Consider the following 18,198-nt stretch of genomic DNA (forward strand, 5'->3'; position numbering starts at 1 on the left):
CTTTTAGGCACTGTTAATACTGTAGTAGGTCAGTAACAACTTCGATTAAGAATGATGTCTGCTTATGACATACACAAGTGGTTGCAGATTTTAAAAAAACAAACCCTAAGAATAATAAATATATTGCAAAATTCCCCCCAGTAAATAAAATTGTAATGACATATGGAGATTATTCAGAGACTTCAAATGGATGGTACAGATGTGGTTATCTGTAACTGTGACACATTACTGGTTTGGGGTATTTAATAAAATGTTTATGTTGAAAACCTCCAAGGGGCTTGACAAATTTCCACTCTACATTTTAATGATAAGAGAAATAACAATTTCCAGTAGAGAACACAAATTGAGCTAAACCTTAACGGGGAATAAAATGTGATGTCGAGTAAAACCTGCATTGTAGAAAGGGGCCTGCTGACTCATTTTTCCTTCCTTACCTGACTATCAAATTCCCTTCCTTCAAAGAAGGCTGTTTCTAGGTGGCAGACAGTGCTATCCAACATACATAAATCCCATTCTTACACCCCTTCCTGCAATGCTTGAGTCAACAGCAGGGAAATAAGTGTTCATTCTGTTTGCTTATCCCAGCAGCATTCACTTCCTTGTTTTCTCCTTCTAAATTACTATTGTTCTAACACAGAAGAGTTTTAATAAAATAAATCCTTAAGCATCTTTTCTAAAGTCACTTCAGACAGCTTAATCCCATCCAAAGAAACCTTGGCCAAACTGGATCTAGTAGAGAGATTGGCTTGCTTCATCTTAACAAAATAAAGTCTGAAACCTGAATGGTCTTATACACTTGAGGTAACCCCAAGGAAATAGGAAAGATTACTGATGCCAAAGGATAACACTGGCTCAATACCAAATGTACATAAAACAGGACAGATATTGAAAGAAAATTTCTAAGCAATGACAGAATTAATTGTGAAATAGACTTTGATTACAAGTAGAAGTGAACTCTGGTTTTAATAGAGAGCTTACCAAGTTCATACAAGGTATCATAAATCATATAATTAATGTCATAATGTATGACAGCTTATAAGAGTAGAAAACAGGACATAATGGTCAATGAAACCGATTTCTAGCCTCTGTTTGTAAACCACTTCAGGTTTCAGGTCTCCTTTACAGAAAAGCAGGAAAGAGATGCGGCATTACCATTCATATCTTTCCAAAAGCTTCAGGATGCAATGTATTATTTAAATAGCTCATTACTTCAAATTTGAAATAAATCTGCAAGTGCATTAGGAAGATTTTGTATACACTTTAAATGTTAAATTTTAAATGTGCTGCAACCCTCTAAGGAAAATATATCCACAGATTAGTAAAGAAGTATTGTCAAGGCCTTTGCTTAGAGAGGAAATGGGGAGCTACACTATGCCATACTTCTGAAATTTCATAGATCATTGTTAACAGAGATTTTGAGCAATGTCAGCCAGCAAGACCATGTTATAATTTGCTGAATATTCTCTTTCACTGGAGTAGTCACACTAATATTTTAGAGCGGGATCCATGTTGTAGCTACTGATGGCTACTAGCCATCATTGCTGGCTCTTGTACTTTCACTATGATCAAAAGACTGCAGAAAAAGAGCTTGAAAGAGGGCAGGCACAAGGATTACTCACTTACTTAGGAGCCCAGCGAAATCTGTGAACGTCACATAATCTAAGGTCCCTGTACTCACACTTAAGGAAAAAAGGCAACTTCCTTTTCTAACCAATGTTCTTTCCAGACAACAGGTTACTAAACCAAACTGGATGCAGAACAGGTTTCAGAAGAATTCTACTGCAAAACAGTCTTCAAGAGCTCTTTAAGAGCTGTGAGTGGGAGGCAGAAACTTCAAACAAGACAAAACTAATAAGGAAATTAAGCCAAGAGTCTATATGCTACCACAGAGACTCGCCAAAAGTTCTGTTCAAAATCTGTGAAATAAGAGGCCACACTGTGGCCTCCAACTATTAGAAATATAACATTTATTTCAAGTTTAGTGTTAAAGAAACAAATGAAGCACTTAAGATAATTGTTATGGTTTTAATCTATGTTCATTGGAAGGGCTTTATAGGACTCTAACCTTGAGAACACTGCCCACATAATATCTTCACAGAGCTTTAAAACTTGTATTAGCCATATCTTTCTCATGCTGCCAGTATATATAGTACTTCTAAGTTAATGAAACTTAAAGAGAGATAACAACTTGGCAAATTATTTCACCTACTTGAAAAATAATAATGGATTGCATAACATACTTAAAATCCTTCCACTTATTCGAGTGAACATGCTTCTCTTCCAGTTATAACCTGACAAATACTTACTATTTTTCTTCAAGTACCTAGCTGTCAAAATGATTAATTTTGTAATTTTAGTTTTTCTTGATAAGGTACATTAGGGTTCTCTTTAGCCAGCTAGCAAAAAAAAATCAAAACCAACCCCCCCTGCCACAGCCTCACAGAGCAAAGAGTTTAGACGTGCCAGCTCCTTTAACTTTACGATGGCTTGGTAAAGATTTAAAAATGAGTGAGTTTGGTTTAGAAAATGAAGTATATTAATCTATCATTCTTGCGTTAAGACACTGAACAGGATAAAACGGGGAAAACAAAATGCCATTCTCTAACTGTACAGTTAAAGGACAGAAAAGGAGAACAAATAATATGTGAGGCTGCAGACACAGCAAAAGTTGGGAAGTGTTGGAGAGAAGGGATATGACTTTGGGGAAATCATGTTAGACAACAATGAAGAAAAACCACAATTTAGAAAAGCTAGGCCCTTCATATGTTTTGATTTTCCTTTTGGTCTTCAACTTGACTTTTCATTATCCTGTAACTTTTTATTTTATTAAAAAGTTAAAAAACAAACAAACAAAAAAACCAAAAAAAAGAAAGAGAGAGAGAAAGGTATCACTATTCTGGTTTCACATCCCAGTCAGTGGTGGTCACTGGGACATCAGCGATGCCCTCTTTAATTCAAGAACATCCTCTTTGCTGAGGCATGCATGGATAGTGCTGCAGGATCTAGGACTTACTGCTACATTATTTAAACATACTTCTGAAAATTTTCAGGAGGAAAAAAAAAATCCAGTATCTTATGAACACTGACCTTTTCCATTCACTGGTCAGCAACTCAAGATATTAATGGAAATTGTTATTCTGCTGGAAAACAAGACTGATTTGCATTCTCTTCAATTTATTAGCACATTGCTTAAGGAGGAGGTTATTCTGAAAATCATAAAATGAGGACTTGGATTAGAAAAGAATTTTCAGATTAATTAATTTGAATTATTGGCACCATTTCCTAAGAGATGAGTCATTTCAGTAAAATTCACTGAAAAGGAAATAAACCACCGATTATTTTTTTTAAATCACAAAATGAAATTATGATAGAGGCAAAGAGAGAATGTTCAAAGAAATAACAGTTGCATTGCATCCAACTTCTGTACATTTTCATGAATCTCTGTGTTCTCCTTAATATTTTGTTAAATTAAAAGAGGATACAGTTCTTTTTGCTTAATGTTATACAGGTACTTGGAAGCTGTTATTTATTTTTACTCAGTATTCAAAATAAAAGCTGTTTATGATCATAAGTAACTGTGTAAAGCCATTTATTAAAATGCTTAACCAGATAAGATAATGTATGATGTAACATTTAGGATTTAGTATTGAAACACAGTAGGACAACCTGCAGCTCATAAATGGATGGTACTTACCAGCATTAGCACGATGAATTTTAGTTTATACTGGACTATGAATGTTTGTTTCATATTCATTTTGACACATTTAGCACAAGCATTTGAGGATAGAAAGTCAGTTGGGTTTGCTATGCAACAGGTTTTAGCTGTTCTGTCTATATTATTCTATACATCTTGAATTAATTCCAACAAATTTTAGTCATTTAGCTTTGCCTAAACATCTTGGGCTCTCTCTATCATCAATGGGTAGATACAGAAACATACCAGCAAATAGCCAGATCAAGAGTTAATTCATTTAACCTGAGTCAGCTATACTTGGTAATTACAACAGGTTCAGCATACTTAGGACTCAATACCATGTAGATAGACCATCACACCACTGACTGCCAAGGGAAAGGAAGTATTTTCAAGTTAGGGCTAACACAGTTTCAGAGAGGAATGTCACTTTAACAAAACTGGCTTTGCTGTCTGGAATAGCTTTCTAACTGCAACAAAAGGCATTCTTCCTTTAAGCTGCTAACCAAGACCAAACCCCTTCCAAATTTTAAAATATGGTTTAGATGGTCTCAAAACAAGCACATTTCACAAGCCAAAACAGTGCTAAAACATGACCTACAAAACTTGAGACCTCTGATATGCTTACATGCCAAGAAAAAAAGTTTTGAAAATTCTGAAAAGACATTGAACAGTAATCCTGGTTTTCTGAACTTACATTGTGAAACTCTTGTGAAATATTTTTTCACCAAATGATACTGAATCAGTTTTTAGTCTCAAAATATTTTCTTTTAATACTGTAACATCTTCCTGAATCAAGCCATTTGGTTTTTTTTACAGTCTACAGATCATCAAATATTTGGAGAACCTCAGATAAAAAGAACGGCAGAGGGACAGGTTGAGTACAATTTCCCTTTTAACATAACCACATTAAGAAAAATAAACTTAAACATCACTTACAGATGAATAGCCATCATTTTGGTTCCACTTACCACTGGCTGGCTGCAAAGGTAACGACAAAGTTCTCCAATGTACTGGATGACGGTCACATTGTACTTTTTGCAGTCACTCCAAAACTGACTAGCTGAGAACTTCTTTTTTAACACACAGGTTGCACCTTCATGGAAACAGTAGAGAAGGAAATGAAGCATTTTCTCTATATGGCAGCTTAGCTAGCTATGTTCACTACTCCTACAAAACAGAAAATGAGAGGAACTAAGAGCAGCCTTGTTCAGAGAACTATATGGTATTTATTAGAAGACATGCATTCAAACCTGGTAGAAGGGAGATGAACCCAGTCTCCTCCTTGGTGAGACAGTAAACCAATAGAGAAGAGGTTACAAGCAAGAAGACAGCTTCTCTTTGTTGGTGTTGTAACATTATTCAAAAGAGTTTAACTGGAAATATCCAGAAAAGTCAGCCTGAATTAGCAAATAATTTAGCAAATAATAATAATATAATTAATTATAATAATATAATAATAATATAATAATAATGTTATTAATATAATAATAATAATATAATTAATTATATTATCTTATATTTGCTAATATAATTAGCAAATAATCACTGAAACTTCATTTTTCAGCAAAGTATTCATTGATGCACATTCAGACAGAATTAATCCATAATCGAATGATCTTTCCCTTGCTCTGACTTGTCCTCGATGATTTAAGAAACAGGAAATATTTGCCATCAAGTTCTAAATAATCTTTTATAAGAGAGTCATTGAGGACACCTACATTGTCTCAGTAAAATATGTATTTTATTGTCCGTGCCAAAACAGTATACAAGTTAAATGGAAAAAAAAGTTATACATCATCTAAATATATATGACAAAGCTGAATGTTTACTATAAACATATTTGTCAGTCTTTTTAAGTTCACCAAACTACATTTTAGTTCTATTCCACTGTACAATGCTTGGTCTGTACATCCACTAATGCATTATACAAACTGCCAAAATATTACAAATGTCCTTAAACTCCTTTTTACCTAAATATAAAAGAAAGTAAAAACATTTGTGACAAAAATGACTATAACTAATTCTTATCCAGTACCACAAAGATAGCTTGTAAGAGATCCTTTGCAATTACAACACTCCTCTATCCCCAAAATACAGAAATACAAAGCTATTCCCAAAAGACTCTTCATTTGATTTCAGCAAAGCATTAGTTTCCCTAATGGCAGTGAACCTAAGTGTGTTTTATACATTTTTATAACAATTAATTCTCTATTATCAACACAGTTAAATGAAATGAGCCCTACCCAATTCAATGCATCCACCGATGCCAAGAAGAGATGCTGCACTGTGATAAAGAGGCAGAGTGATATAAATGATGTCTTCTGCAGTAGCACCAAAAGCCCACAGTCCAGCAGCTCCTTTAAGAACCTGCATGTGACTGATGACTGCGGCCTTTGGAAGACCTGTAATGAAAACACAAAACCATGCATAAAGATAATTCAATTTTTTTTTTTCCTGTGTAAGGTCTCTAAAATCACAAAAGAATCAATTCTTTCTTCCATATAGAGCCAACAAAGGGCCAAAAGTTTTAGTGTACATAGGGACTTCCTTTAACATTAAGAGGCATCATACTAGATCTCTTTCAGGCAAGAGTCATAGTGACTGTAACATCATTAAGAAAGGTATGGGATCTACACAAAGTAGATCATGAAGTGGGTGCATGTCTAAGATATGTACATCTAAGCCTACCTTTTTGGTTTAGAATGCTAGGAAGACTTGTAGAATTAAAAAAAAAAAAATCCAGCAAAAAGTCCACTCCAGTTAGGTCTTTCTTAATGAGTTTCTTCGGATTCAGCACAGAATTTCTGTTCAGCAACAGAGACTCACATGCAAGAGCTTGGGCTACTACTCTGGTACCCATTATTTTGAGTAGGGGATGTGTTCTTGCTTCATACATATTCTCATACACACACACAAATTTCAGGCTGAGTCCTGACGATGAACAGTGAGAACTGTTAAAAATTTAAAAAAATGTAACGTTCAGAAAGTTTTCTCACTTATTCTAGCAAAGCTATCATTCATTTGAAGACTGAACTAGAGCTGTTAACTGGAAGTGTAATCTATGGAGATTCTAGCTACACTTCAAAGCTATTCCAAAACCCCTCACACTAAAGAGAAAAGGCAATAAGCCTATGTTGCCAATGAACCACTTATAGCAAGAAGTGCTCTACAGAGTCTTAAGTTTTTTCCTACCGCCTGTACAGACAGTTGACTACAGAGCATTCAAGATATTTATTCCTTGTAACTAAGTTTACCAGTCATTGATTTTAGGAGCAACATTATGCTCTTATTTTATCAAATAAGTGTGAAAATGCTCAGTTACTTTAAATTAGAATTAGTTATTCCATACTGTTCAGACTAAACAAAACTTACTCTTTTAGTTACACAGTATATAAAAGAAATCCAACGTAATTTAATGTAATACATACAAGCATTCAAAAACATTTTAAATTCTACATAGCTAAAATTTGAGACTTCACACAGATATTCTGAATGCAGTTATAAGAACAAAATCCTCCTACCTGGTGAATTCTATATTTTTTAGCTAAAACTCCTTACTTTTAACCAGCAAGCTCAACAAAATTTGTATTAGCAACATTACAAACATACCTGACCTTTTGACAATATTTATACTTTCCAAATTTTTTTGTGCTAGACTGACATTTTTATTTCCTAATTTTACCCCAGAACCCTAAGCAAATAAATTAAATAATTAGTTGTATGAGGGAACAAAGCCATAAAACACATCTTCATTTTAAATCTTCTTGTGACTAAAACTGTTGTGTTCAGCTGAATGGGAATGCCAATCTGCTTATCTTAACATCATGCTGCTTTTCATGTCAGTGATCAGTTTTTTTAAAGTCTTAGCTTCCTAGCTCCTGCAGCACTGGTAATAAATTCAGCCATCTGTTTCTAAACTAAAAGGCTAGTAACTTAATCCTATTTTCTGTCTTTACAGTGACCTGCATAGAACGTGATTTAATGAAGAAAAACCAAATGTGTATTTGCTTGTTTGAAGATTGTTTTTTGAAGTTCTATATACAATGTTAGCTATATTAGATAGGCAGTGGTACGTGATCACAAAATAATATTATCATTGTAAACCCACCAAAAGAGCAAAACATTTTATAAACACCTTAGCTGTGAAGTAATAAGAGGTAAAGCTTCTCATAGTATTTGCATAATGTGGCAGGAAAAAAACAGAAGAGAAGCCCATAAACCACTGAATATAAACAGTCACTGAAAAGAAACATGCTATTTCCTACCATAATGCTTCTAGATGAGAAATATGATATTCTACCATGAAAAGATGAACCAAAAGATTAGTGTTTCAGAAAATCAAGTTTCTAGATGAAAGCTGAAGGAAAATATAGACTCTTTAGCAGACATGTACCTGTTGTTCCTGAAGTAAATATATATAAAACAGATGACTTGAGGTTGTTGGCAGAGTGTTGATTAACTGGAACAGGATCTTCAGATGCAGCCTCTATTTTGTCTAAAAGGGTATGCACACTTGGAAAAGTGGAGTCTTTGGTCATTATCCAAACACTAACGTCTTTCTGGAGGTTAGGAAGAATTTCTTCTAGTGTCCCAAGCAAATCTTAAAAATTAACATAAAATAATGTTACTTACATTATGTCTTCACAAAACCAGCAAATAAAGTATTTTTCCTCTGAAAGTTTTATTTTTTATAATCAAAAGAGGAATGAAAGTCACCTCCATGGACATTAATAAATTCAATAAAATAATGACAAACTAGAATGAAAATTCACTGAAAACAGGATATAATGTGGGAAAAACACTGCTGACCCCACAAGGTCTAAGTGTCAACTAGCCCTCAAGGCAAAATGGTGAGCCTTGATTACTAGCTCCTGCTTCCCACCTCATTTTGGATAACCCTTGGTCATTGGTAAGACCAGAATGAAGTGTAGTTAAGCTTCAACTTCAAATAAATCATGAAGAAATCTACTGAAGATGCAAGGTGTATATATACATAGCTGGTAATTACAGTGAAGGTTTGCCTGGATGCCCTCAACAGCAATCTCTCATCAAGCAGTATTTTTTTCAAAAGCACAGAAGTGACTAATTTAAAAACAAATACACAAACAAAAAACCTGTGCCATATATGTAGGTACCTGAATTACACAGAATAGAAATATGATACAGGCCCGTGGCTTATTCAGACACTGCCAAAGAAGCATATGGCTATTTACATAGTGCTTTGAGTGGTTTAGATACCTTATTTTAGGTACATCAGATATTTTATTTTCTTATAATCACATGTTCATTCACTAAAAGCCATTAATTCTATTGGCTTTTACCCGAATATAAGTACAAACTCACTTTTATAAAATAAAACCAGCAGCATAACTAAGATCTATTTTGTTGGCTTATCAGGAAAGCAACCATGAGAGAGGGTCCCAGGTTAAACAAAAACAAAAAATACAAATAGAGGCCAATGCTTGAGTAATACATTTGGTATTTATGTTTATATTTCTAAGCATTTTTACAATGTGTCACTTTCTCAGTACACTGCACAGGCATTAAAGTACTAATCCAGGAAAACTCTCAAGGATAGGAATAACATCACTTTCAATAGAAGTATTCATATACTTAAAGACTCATTTACACTTAAGTGCTTTGCTGGATCTCAGCCTATGGAATTAATCTTGCAAATATTCCTGTGAGTATAAATTTATGTTATTATCTCAGTTTTTATAAATGAATAAAAAAACAAACAAAGTTGACACGCCTCACCCAGAACCTCATAATGAGGCATTGCCAGGGCCAGCATTTGAAATCCTGATGTCAGCACCAAGCTAATTCTGCAAATATTAAATACGGATACCCTTAACAGAACTCCTTTGCATAAATTTTACACCAAAATAACTGAAGATTTTTAATCTTTCAGAAAACTACTTTCCTAATGACAGGCTGGTTTATATATTTTAATGAATGACATACTAGTCTCTATTACTATAACAGAGATATAGCCTACTGTCACCAACTAAACATATGTCTTACAAACCTAAAGCCTACAGAGTACAAGTTCTATATATTTTATGAATGTTTAGCAAATAGATCTGATGGAGTGTGACATTAAAAGTTTCGTGTCCTAACTTCCTTGCACTGTAGAATGATTTCAGGAAGGAATCTCTCAAATAATTATGAAAATCTAAAAGATAGATAGCCTCCTGTTTGAATCATTGGAGTACAGTCCCCTTAGACTATACACAGCAACAGACTGAAAAAAATGTGAATAAAAAATAATGTTAAGGACAATAGTGTTATCTGCAGGAAATCCCAATGCACTGGAAGTCAAGGTTCATTAGCATATCAGTTCTGTTTTGCTGTTGTATTATAAAATCAGGGTGTATTTTTCAAGTAATAAATATGAAAATATAACAGCATTCTTTCTAATGAAAAACGGCTATTAATAAACCAAGTCTGACAGAATAGCTATATACTTATTACCTTCTAATATTGATTTTTGTCTTCTTATTAGGCATATATATACATATATGTCTCCTAAATGTACTAATGATAGTTTATGTAGGTATAAGGTTAGTTTGAGAACCTAGCAAAGAAACACAGGTGTTAGAAGTGGCTAGACCACCATTTCTGTTCTCAAAAATAGTAAAAGAATATAGCATTCTCTGTCATTCTTTATTGGTGCACTGGCTTCAACTACAGTGCCAGCAAAGATATTAAGGATTGTTAATTGTTAAGGATTGTTAAGAATTTCTGGGCTCCTCCAACTTCCAGTAATAATTTGAACCAGCCTCAGCTGTCCATCCTGTGTAGCATCCTTACCAGATAACAACCGTGATGTACAAACATTGAGAAAAACTGCCCAGTAAAAGTCATCATGCAAAATTATGCTATGTAACTGAAGTGTAATTATAAATGAAATCTCACCTATTGTTTAACTGAACAAGCAAAAGGCTTGGCAAAAAAACCCTCAGTGCGTATCACCCTTTTAAAATACTGCAGATGCCAAAGGGATCATTGCGGCATTTCCTTATTTTCCATAGATAAATCAATTCCTTCTTGCATTTCCTTAAATGGTTTTGCTTTTTACATTTTTGAAAGTGATGAAGATGAAGCTGTATTACCTACCAACTCTTAACTTCTCTACAGAATACATCTTTGTTTAGGACTTCACGACATGAAGAAATTCGCAAATATTTCTAATTTTTTAGTATTCAGAAGTTCTAGATAAGACGTGCACCAAGTTCGTTGTGTATTTGAGTAACATGAAGTGCAAGTCTGTCACAAAGAAGAGGACTTACCTCTTCTTTTTCCCTCTTTCCTTCTTTCAGAGGAAGAAAGATGGCAACTATTAATTTCAACTCTAGACACAATCATTTAAGATTCAAGAATGACAGGAAGCCATAGCTCCCTTTTAGTAGAATGAAACATATTTACTCTAAATAATTAAGATCGATCTTTAAACATACACACTGTTCATTGTTTCTCTAAACACTCACTCATAAAGTCTATGGGGTTTGCTGTTGCATAAGGCTTGCTTGGTTTTTTAACTACTATTGAACTATGAATAGATTATACAATAGGATTTTTCTTCTGTGCTCAGGAATCTAGTACTTCGAACAATATATGTGAACAGCTTGTAATTATATATTATCTTGAAAGAAATTTCTAGGTAGATAGCAGAGAACAGCAGAAACATTAAGTGATTTCCTGAATAAGAAAGGGTAATTTAAAACAGCTGTATTCAAAGTGCCAGAAACTGAAAATTACTTCTGGAACACACAGGAGCATCGGGTGTTTGAAGAAGACTCTCAGTTGTACTAACATATTTCCAAAGAATAATTCTGATGATAGTCAACTAATGTTTTGTTCCATGAACAAAGAACTTCTGTGCCAGACATTGTGTAGGGCTCATTTGTCTTTACATATCTTCTTGTGCATGTGTCAGGAAGAAACAGTCCTCTTGGAGGAACTAGTTTATTTCTAGAGCTACCTGGTATGTCTACTTTACCATATAGGACAGCAATTATGGTAAAACAGTTCAGCTATTTAAACTTGTGGTTTCTCTAAAGTACTTGTTTGCTTTTTACACTATGAAAGTATATTCAGGTTTTGGTTTATCTGTTTTGGAAGCAATGACTATTTATCTAAAGTTTGGCAATGTCACCAGTTCTGTGTGTGTTGTTTACGTAATTTGTATGTGAATATTTACCATTTGCTAACTATTTGGCTTCTATGGGAAAAAAAAAACTGTAATTGGTCAAGATGAATAGGCTTCTCCACTTTTTTTGCTTTTTATTCCCCCTCTTGCTCTTAAAGCATTTCATTATTCAATAAAAAGTTTGTGAAACTGTTACATTAAATTCACATGAATACATAACTCAGTTACATCTTTAGAGAAAGCAAGAAAAATATGTTTTGGTTTTGAACTACTGTGCTTGGCTGCAAGTTGCACAAAAGGTTTTTTATGTTATTTTCTAGCAAAGAAACAATGCACCCTTTTGGCAAGGACACAGCTCTACACTGATGAAAGGAATACATCAGATTATGAGATCAACTTGTACTGAACACAGAGTTACTCAGAAGGAGAACTGTATGAAATGGTTCTTGCTTAACTTTGATGTGTACCATGTCTGATATGCTCAGTAAGCTATGGCAAGTCCAAACTCTTCCCCACACTGTCTGGCCTCAGAAAACAGTTGTTACTGTATTTGATGTCCCAAGTGACTCCTTACACTCAGCTCTTACTCTCACTAAGTAATAATAATAGAAATTACAAGCCAGTTGTGGCTCAGGATCAGTGTTGGTATCTTGAAATGCCACTGAAGGCAGTAAAGGGAGCAAAACAGAAACCAGCTTGGGAATCACAGTTGGCACTGTTTTCCACTCAGGCTGTCTGGGACAGAGGCACAGACTATGTAAAAGCAAGCAACCAAAGAGATATGGTGTCTAACAAAGCAGATAAGAGTGTCTTCTGCAGGTCTTCCTTGTCCTAAATGTTCAGGTCTAAATAGCTTTTTATTCCAAATAGTTAAGAAAAGATGGTTTGATAAAATCCATTATTTTTTTCACTCAGTGACTAACATATGAGAGATGATACTGCTACTTGTATATAATACCATATGACCTTAATTCACACATATAAAAAACCCTTTGTTTACTCTCTTTCTCCAGAATGTAGACACACTTCTGTCTGAACTTTAGTCCTGACAGCATAAACCCTGGTTCTGAGCTTAGATGGCAAGCTGTTCAGAAAACACACAGCAGCAGCAGAAAGTGCTGCTGATGCCTCAAGAGTAAAGAATACTTGCACAGCTGGGAGATGTAATTCTGTGAGGAATTGCAGAATCACAGAATTGCTGTGGCTGGAAGGGACCTCTGGAGGTCATCTTGGTCCAACACCCCTGCTCAAGCAGGGCCACATAGAGCAGGCTGCCCACTTGTGTCCATGTGGCATGTACACTCCCTGAATAACCTTTGCTATCAGGACTGATGTAAACCAATCTCATGAAGTTTAGTAACGCAATCCTTTCACAGTTGAATCCTTGCATCAGAAGTCATGGTGGCAATCTGACATGTCCTACTAAGAGCTGAACTCTTCCGAGTAGCAACACACTATAAATGCACTGGCAAATTCCATTTGTACGTTTCTGGTGGGTCACTAGATCGTAAGTGTTGTTTAATAGTATTACTGTTACAAAGGTACTGTCCAAAAAATGTAATGCTTAATTCAAGCAAGATTCCAATGAATAGAAATATTCCCTAGAAAGGGCACAGTGCCTTAGAAGGTGCCTTCATTTTAAGCAGTACCTTACTCTGTTTAACCAGTAGTTTTTAAACGAATAAGGGTGGCATAATCTTTAACAAATGCAGTAACGACAAATACCTTTTAAACAGGTCAGATTGCTGTTAGAGTAAGCTAATGATGGCAGTCTGATAGAAAAAGGGCATACAGCTGCTTTTTTTTCTCCTTTACCAAGTTCCTCATTTACTTACATGTCATTTAACTGCTGTTTCATTAAAAATGCAGTTTTAAACTGCAACTTTTGGATCTCTTTCAACAAACATTCCCCAGAATGGGAGTGGTGGTAGACAATGTTTCTGGGAATGGAAATGTGAGAATGTTACGTTAATAAATTAAAGCAAGAGCTAAATGATCTGGGAACACCACAGACAAATCAAAGCAACTAAAGCAAAAACTCTCTGCCACAGACGCAAGTGGAAATACTGGAAAGGAAAACAAAGTCTAAATATTCACAAATCAGAGAATATATATTTGCCTTACAGCTTGTGGTTGGATAAGAAGGGATAAAACAAGTTACTAGATTGTGCTAAATAACTTTAAAAAACATTGCTGTCATGGAAAAAATTCAACCTTTTAGAGATAGCCATTTCATATAAGAAACAGGCAAGAGGGAGAAATTTTTAAGTTTTTGTAACATATCTGAGGCTTAATAATAAAACATTTAATTGCAGAGAGTTTGTAGAATATGGAAGTCAAAACCAAACCCCCAAAACTTAAGTACCATTGGACGACTCTAATCTAAAGTCAGAAAAAGCAATCAAAATATCAGAGAATTTTCAGACCAGAAGAAAGTCTGACTGCAAGTGCTGAAGGAAAGACAAGATGATACTAATTGGACCAGATTACCAAACCACAACCTCTGGAAAATACACAGGCACAAAACAAAACTGAAGAGTACAAATTCCACAAATGACAGTGATCTTTCTTGCAAGAGGCAGCATGAAAGATTGAACAAGGCATGGAAGAAAATGCAACCATAAATAGTACCCAGCTTATTTGGATAGAGGTATCACATTTGTAAAAAATAAAAGCATTTCAGAAAAATGACAAGATGTACCAAAAGAAGCTGCAAGATGCAATCATCTTACGCAGAGGAAGGCTACATCACTGTTCTGAGCAGGGAAGATTTAGCAGTAAACAATTATCTGTGGGAACTGTTCCAGATATCAGGAGAAAGCGGAAGGCTCCCTTCAGCACAAATGAAACCTTAATATTAAGTGGATTTGAATACAGGTTCCTGATTTAATGTGCCATTACAGACAAGAATTTCAAGAGCAACTTTGGTCTTGCTGAGCACAGAAAGTTGATGGTCAAATCATTAAGGGGATGATTTCTGCTGTGCTGCAGTGTATGAACAAGATTGAAGGTCATCCAAAATATTGCAAAGATAGTTTTGTAATGGTTACAAGAAATGGAATTGGTAAGTCAAGCCTACATTTGTTTGTGGAGGGTGAAAAACCTCCGTATTTTTGAAAATTAGAATTTCACTATCCAGAAATAATATCATTACATACTAATCTCTGATTAAAAAAACAATCTTAGTTGCCAAACATGATGCCCGACTATGACAGCGATAGATCTTGGACCACAGGTTGATTGCTTTTAGTGTAAATATTGGCAAAAAAAAATACTATGTTCAAGCTACTCACAATCCTGTGGAAAATGGTGCCATAAGAACAAAACACACAAAGTTCAAGTCATGCCTACTTTTGAGGAAGAATCCCTTGAAAGACACACTAACACTGGATGAACAGACCTCTGAGAATTATCTAATTAACTGTGTAACCTCAGTGTTAAATACTGCCCTGCAATTTTTATAAACATTAGGGGGAAATTATTATGTACAATAATTACGTATGTTTTTGTTTCAAGAGCGGTATGAGTAAGTCCTCACAGTTACTGAATGGTATATGAACCTTCATTTGCAAAACTTGGACTCCTTTGGAGAGGCTCCTTTTCCATATGACATGGCCAATAAACAAGAACATAACAGAACTTCAACTTCTTTCACAGATACCGACAAAAAAAAGCCTCTAAGCCCCAAAGAAGAATATTGTGCAGTTTTGCAGGCTCAAGGGACTGACAAACTTAATGCAGAGACTAAAACCCATTAATAAAGAAAGAAGATCAACACACAAAAGATCAGCTCAGAGACCAATTTTGTGGGCATCTCTGTTGTATTATCTGTCTGCACGTAGCTCTTCTGTGAGCACAGGTAGACTACTGGAACAAGTTAGTTCAACATAGTCACTCTTACTATCAGCTGCTGGTAACAAGAGTGGAGAAACACAGACCCCGTTATTTTTTTGCAAATGCTTTTTTCATTCATTAGTTAACCCTTCATTTTAATAAAGACTACTCTTAGATACAAGTCTTGATCCAAAGTTCTCCTACACCACAGCCAATGAGCAAGAATTTCCTGAACATTAATTCTGTTCCTCAATTCATACACTCAAAAGTACATATTAATGAAAGGGTGTTAAATGAGATTTTTTTATTATTAAGTAAGTAAGAAGGCAAAATTAAAAACTGTCAGTTCAGAAGCATCATTATCATGTGTTTTGTGATTATATTTAAATTAGCTTTTGTTTCACTAGCTAGTTTTAATTACCAAGCATTCTTAAACCAGCATACCATATACTATCAGAATGACAAAATTTATAATTAAAAAACGTGCAAGGGAAAAATCTTAAATACATTTTTGAAACCACAAATTTGCAGCAGCAGAGAACAGATGGAAGGAAATTCCACCATTTAGCTGTCATGGATGCAGAACACCACAACCTGTGTAATAGGAATAAGGCAGGAAGTTGTGAAATAGAAATAAGGCAGAGTAGACTTGAAATAATACTTTTAGAGAGGCAGGACAACATTAATTTTTTTATCTTTTGAAATATCCTCCTCCAACGAAATGTGAAGGTTCTGTGTGATCTTACAGCATTGCAGGTTTGCTTTCACTTGATCATAAATGCTAAGCCATGTTTAGGTTTTGGATCCGTCTTCAGTTTATACTTCTTTATAATTGAAGCCAAATTTGAATATACAATGTACAGTATGCCTACATCACCATTTTAAATTCTTTTGAAGCACTTAATGAAAATGTAATACTTTGGAAACTTACAAAACACAATTATCTCCTATTCAAACACAGCAATTTCTTCTACAAATCAATGCCAACAGTAAGTTGGTTATTACAAATCAGCCTCCTATGTGCTACACCTGTAAAAAAAACCCCTCGGTTTTAGTCCTTGGAAGACTATCATACCTCTGCAAACAGTTGTACAGCAAAGGTTGTACTGTCTGAGCTTAAACCTTCTAGTTTCCAGTGGTTTTGATCACTAGAAAGATGTGGAGATAGTACAGGAGAATAAAGTACATGACTTAAATAAGTTTAAAATGGACTATTTAAAAAGGAATGGGAAATTATTCTTAATAATCATTTTAATCTTTTGTGAGACACCTTAAGCAACTACGTAAGTGACTAAACGCTTGGAGCAGGCTGTACTTAGATGTTGCAAACTTTCCTGCAATGCACATTTTTTAAGAAAAGATTAAATGGATGTCCCCAAAGCATGGATATACTTGATTCTGCCTGAGAGGCTTAAGCTTTATGATCTCTAGAAGCCCCTTCTAGCCCTAGGTTTCTTTCATTCTGTGAACATCTGAAAATCACGTTTCAATAAAGGAGCTAGAGAGGCATATATGGGGGAGATGTGACATTAAAAGCTTTGGATGTACGAATCAGGTGTATACTCTACCTGCTCCCACAACCAGTATCTTGGGCTCACAGCTACTGACACAGTGCAGGAGAGATCTGGAGCGGACATTGAAGTTGAGGAAAGCCACGACGCAGCCCAGCTTGGCCAATCCGAACCACACGTGGATGAAGTCTGGCTCGTTGCCCATCAGCAAGGCCACTGTGTCGCCCTTCTTCAGAGCCCCGTGGTGCAGGAAGACCTGCGCTATCCTGTTACTCCTCCTGTCCACATCCTTGTAGGTGTGCACCTTCCCTTCATAGATGAGGAACGGCTTGTGGGGCTGCTTCTCAGCCAGCTTCACAAACTTGTCCAGGACAGTGACGATCCTCCCTTGCAGCCGGTACATCTCCACTCTCAGCCCGTACAACAAAACTTTCAGCAGGTATCTCAGGTCAGCCCAGAAGTAGGGGAAGAGGAGTTTCTGGATGAGATGCAAGGAGACAATTCCGGCGGCAGCGCCCGGTACCCAGGTGGGCAGCATTGGGAGTGGACAAAGGTCGTCCCAGCCACTCATTTCCTTGCAGCCAGGCGGCTTGACGCACGGAGTCGGGACGTGGTGAGCAGCGGGGCTGGGTGCGGAGTTCAAGGAGAAAGCCGGTCAGGGCTGAGGCTTTTCCCGCCCTCTCCTCCTCCAGAGAAGTGCGCCGCCGCCCTGGGAAGCCGCACCAACTCCCCGGTCAGGCACCAGCAGCGCAGGGGCAGGCAAGCAGCCGGCGGCGACCGCCAGTCGCACACCTCCGCCCCGCTGCACGGCTCAGCCCCGGCACGGCCGCCGCCCACAGCCTGCCTCAGCCCCCCCCAGCCCCCCCCGCTGCGGCGGGCCCTGCACCTGCGGGACGGCACGCCCCGGCGGGAGAGGCCGGGGCAGGCAGGGCGGGAGGCCCAGCCCTCACCACGCACGGCTGAGGCGAGAGCCCCCCTCCCCGGCGCCCGGGACTCACGGACAGCAC

General features: G+C 36.4%; 1 protein-coding gene across 1 annotated transcript in view; it reads right to left on the reverse strand.

Annotated features, from left to right (window-relative positions):
* SLC27A6 (solute carrier family 27 (fatty acid transporter), member 6) overlaps positions 1 to 17,762 on the reverse strand; it is a 39,952-nt gene extending 22,190 nt beyond the window's left edge. The window contains exons 1-4 of the mRNA XM_010567969.1: positions 17,249 to 17,762; positions 8,088 to 8,294; positions 5,938 to 6,096; positions 4,663 to 4,787 (exon numbers count right to left, since the gene is read on the reverse strand). Coding sequence (XP_010566271.1) covers positions 4,663 to 4,787; positions 5,938 to 6,096; positions 8,088 to 8,294; positions 17,249 to 17,762 — 1,005 coding nt within the window. The remainder of the gene's footprint in view (positions 1 to 4,662; positions 4,788 to 5,937; positions 6,097 to 8,087; positions 8,295 to 17,248) is intronic.
* Positions 17,763 to 18,198: the final 436 nt, after the last annotated feature.

This window comes from Haliaeetus leucocephalus, unplaced genomic scaffold, assembly GCF_000737465.1.
Source record: "Haliaeetus leucocephalus isolate CR32 unplaced genomic scaffold, Haliaeetus_leucocephalus-4.0 Scaffold233, whole genome shotgun sequence".
NCBI lineage: Eukaryota > Metazoa > Chordata > Aves > Accipitriformes > Accipitridae > Haliaeetus > Haliaeetus leucocephalus.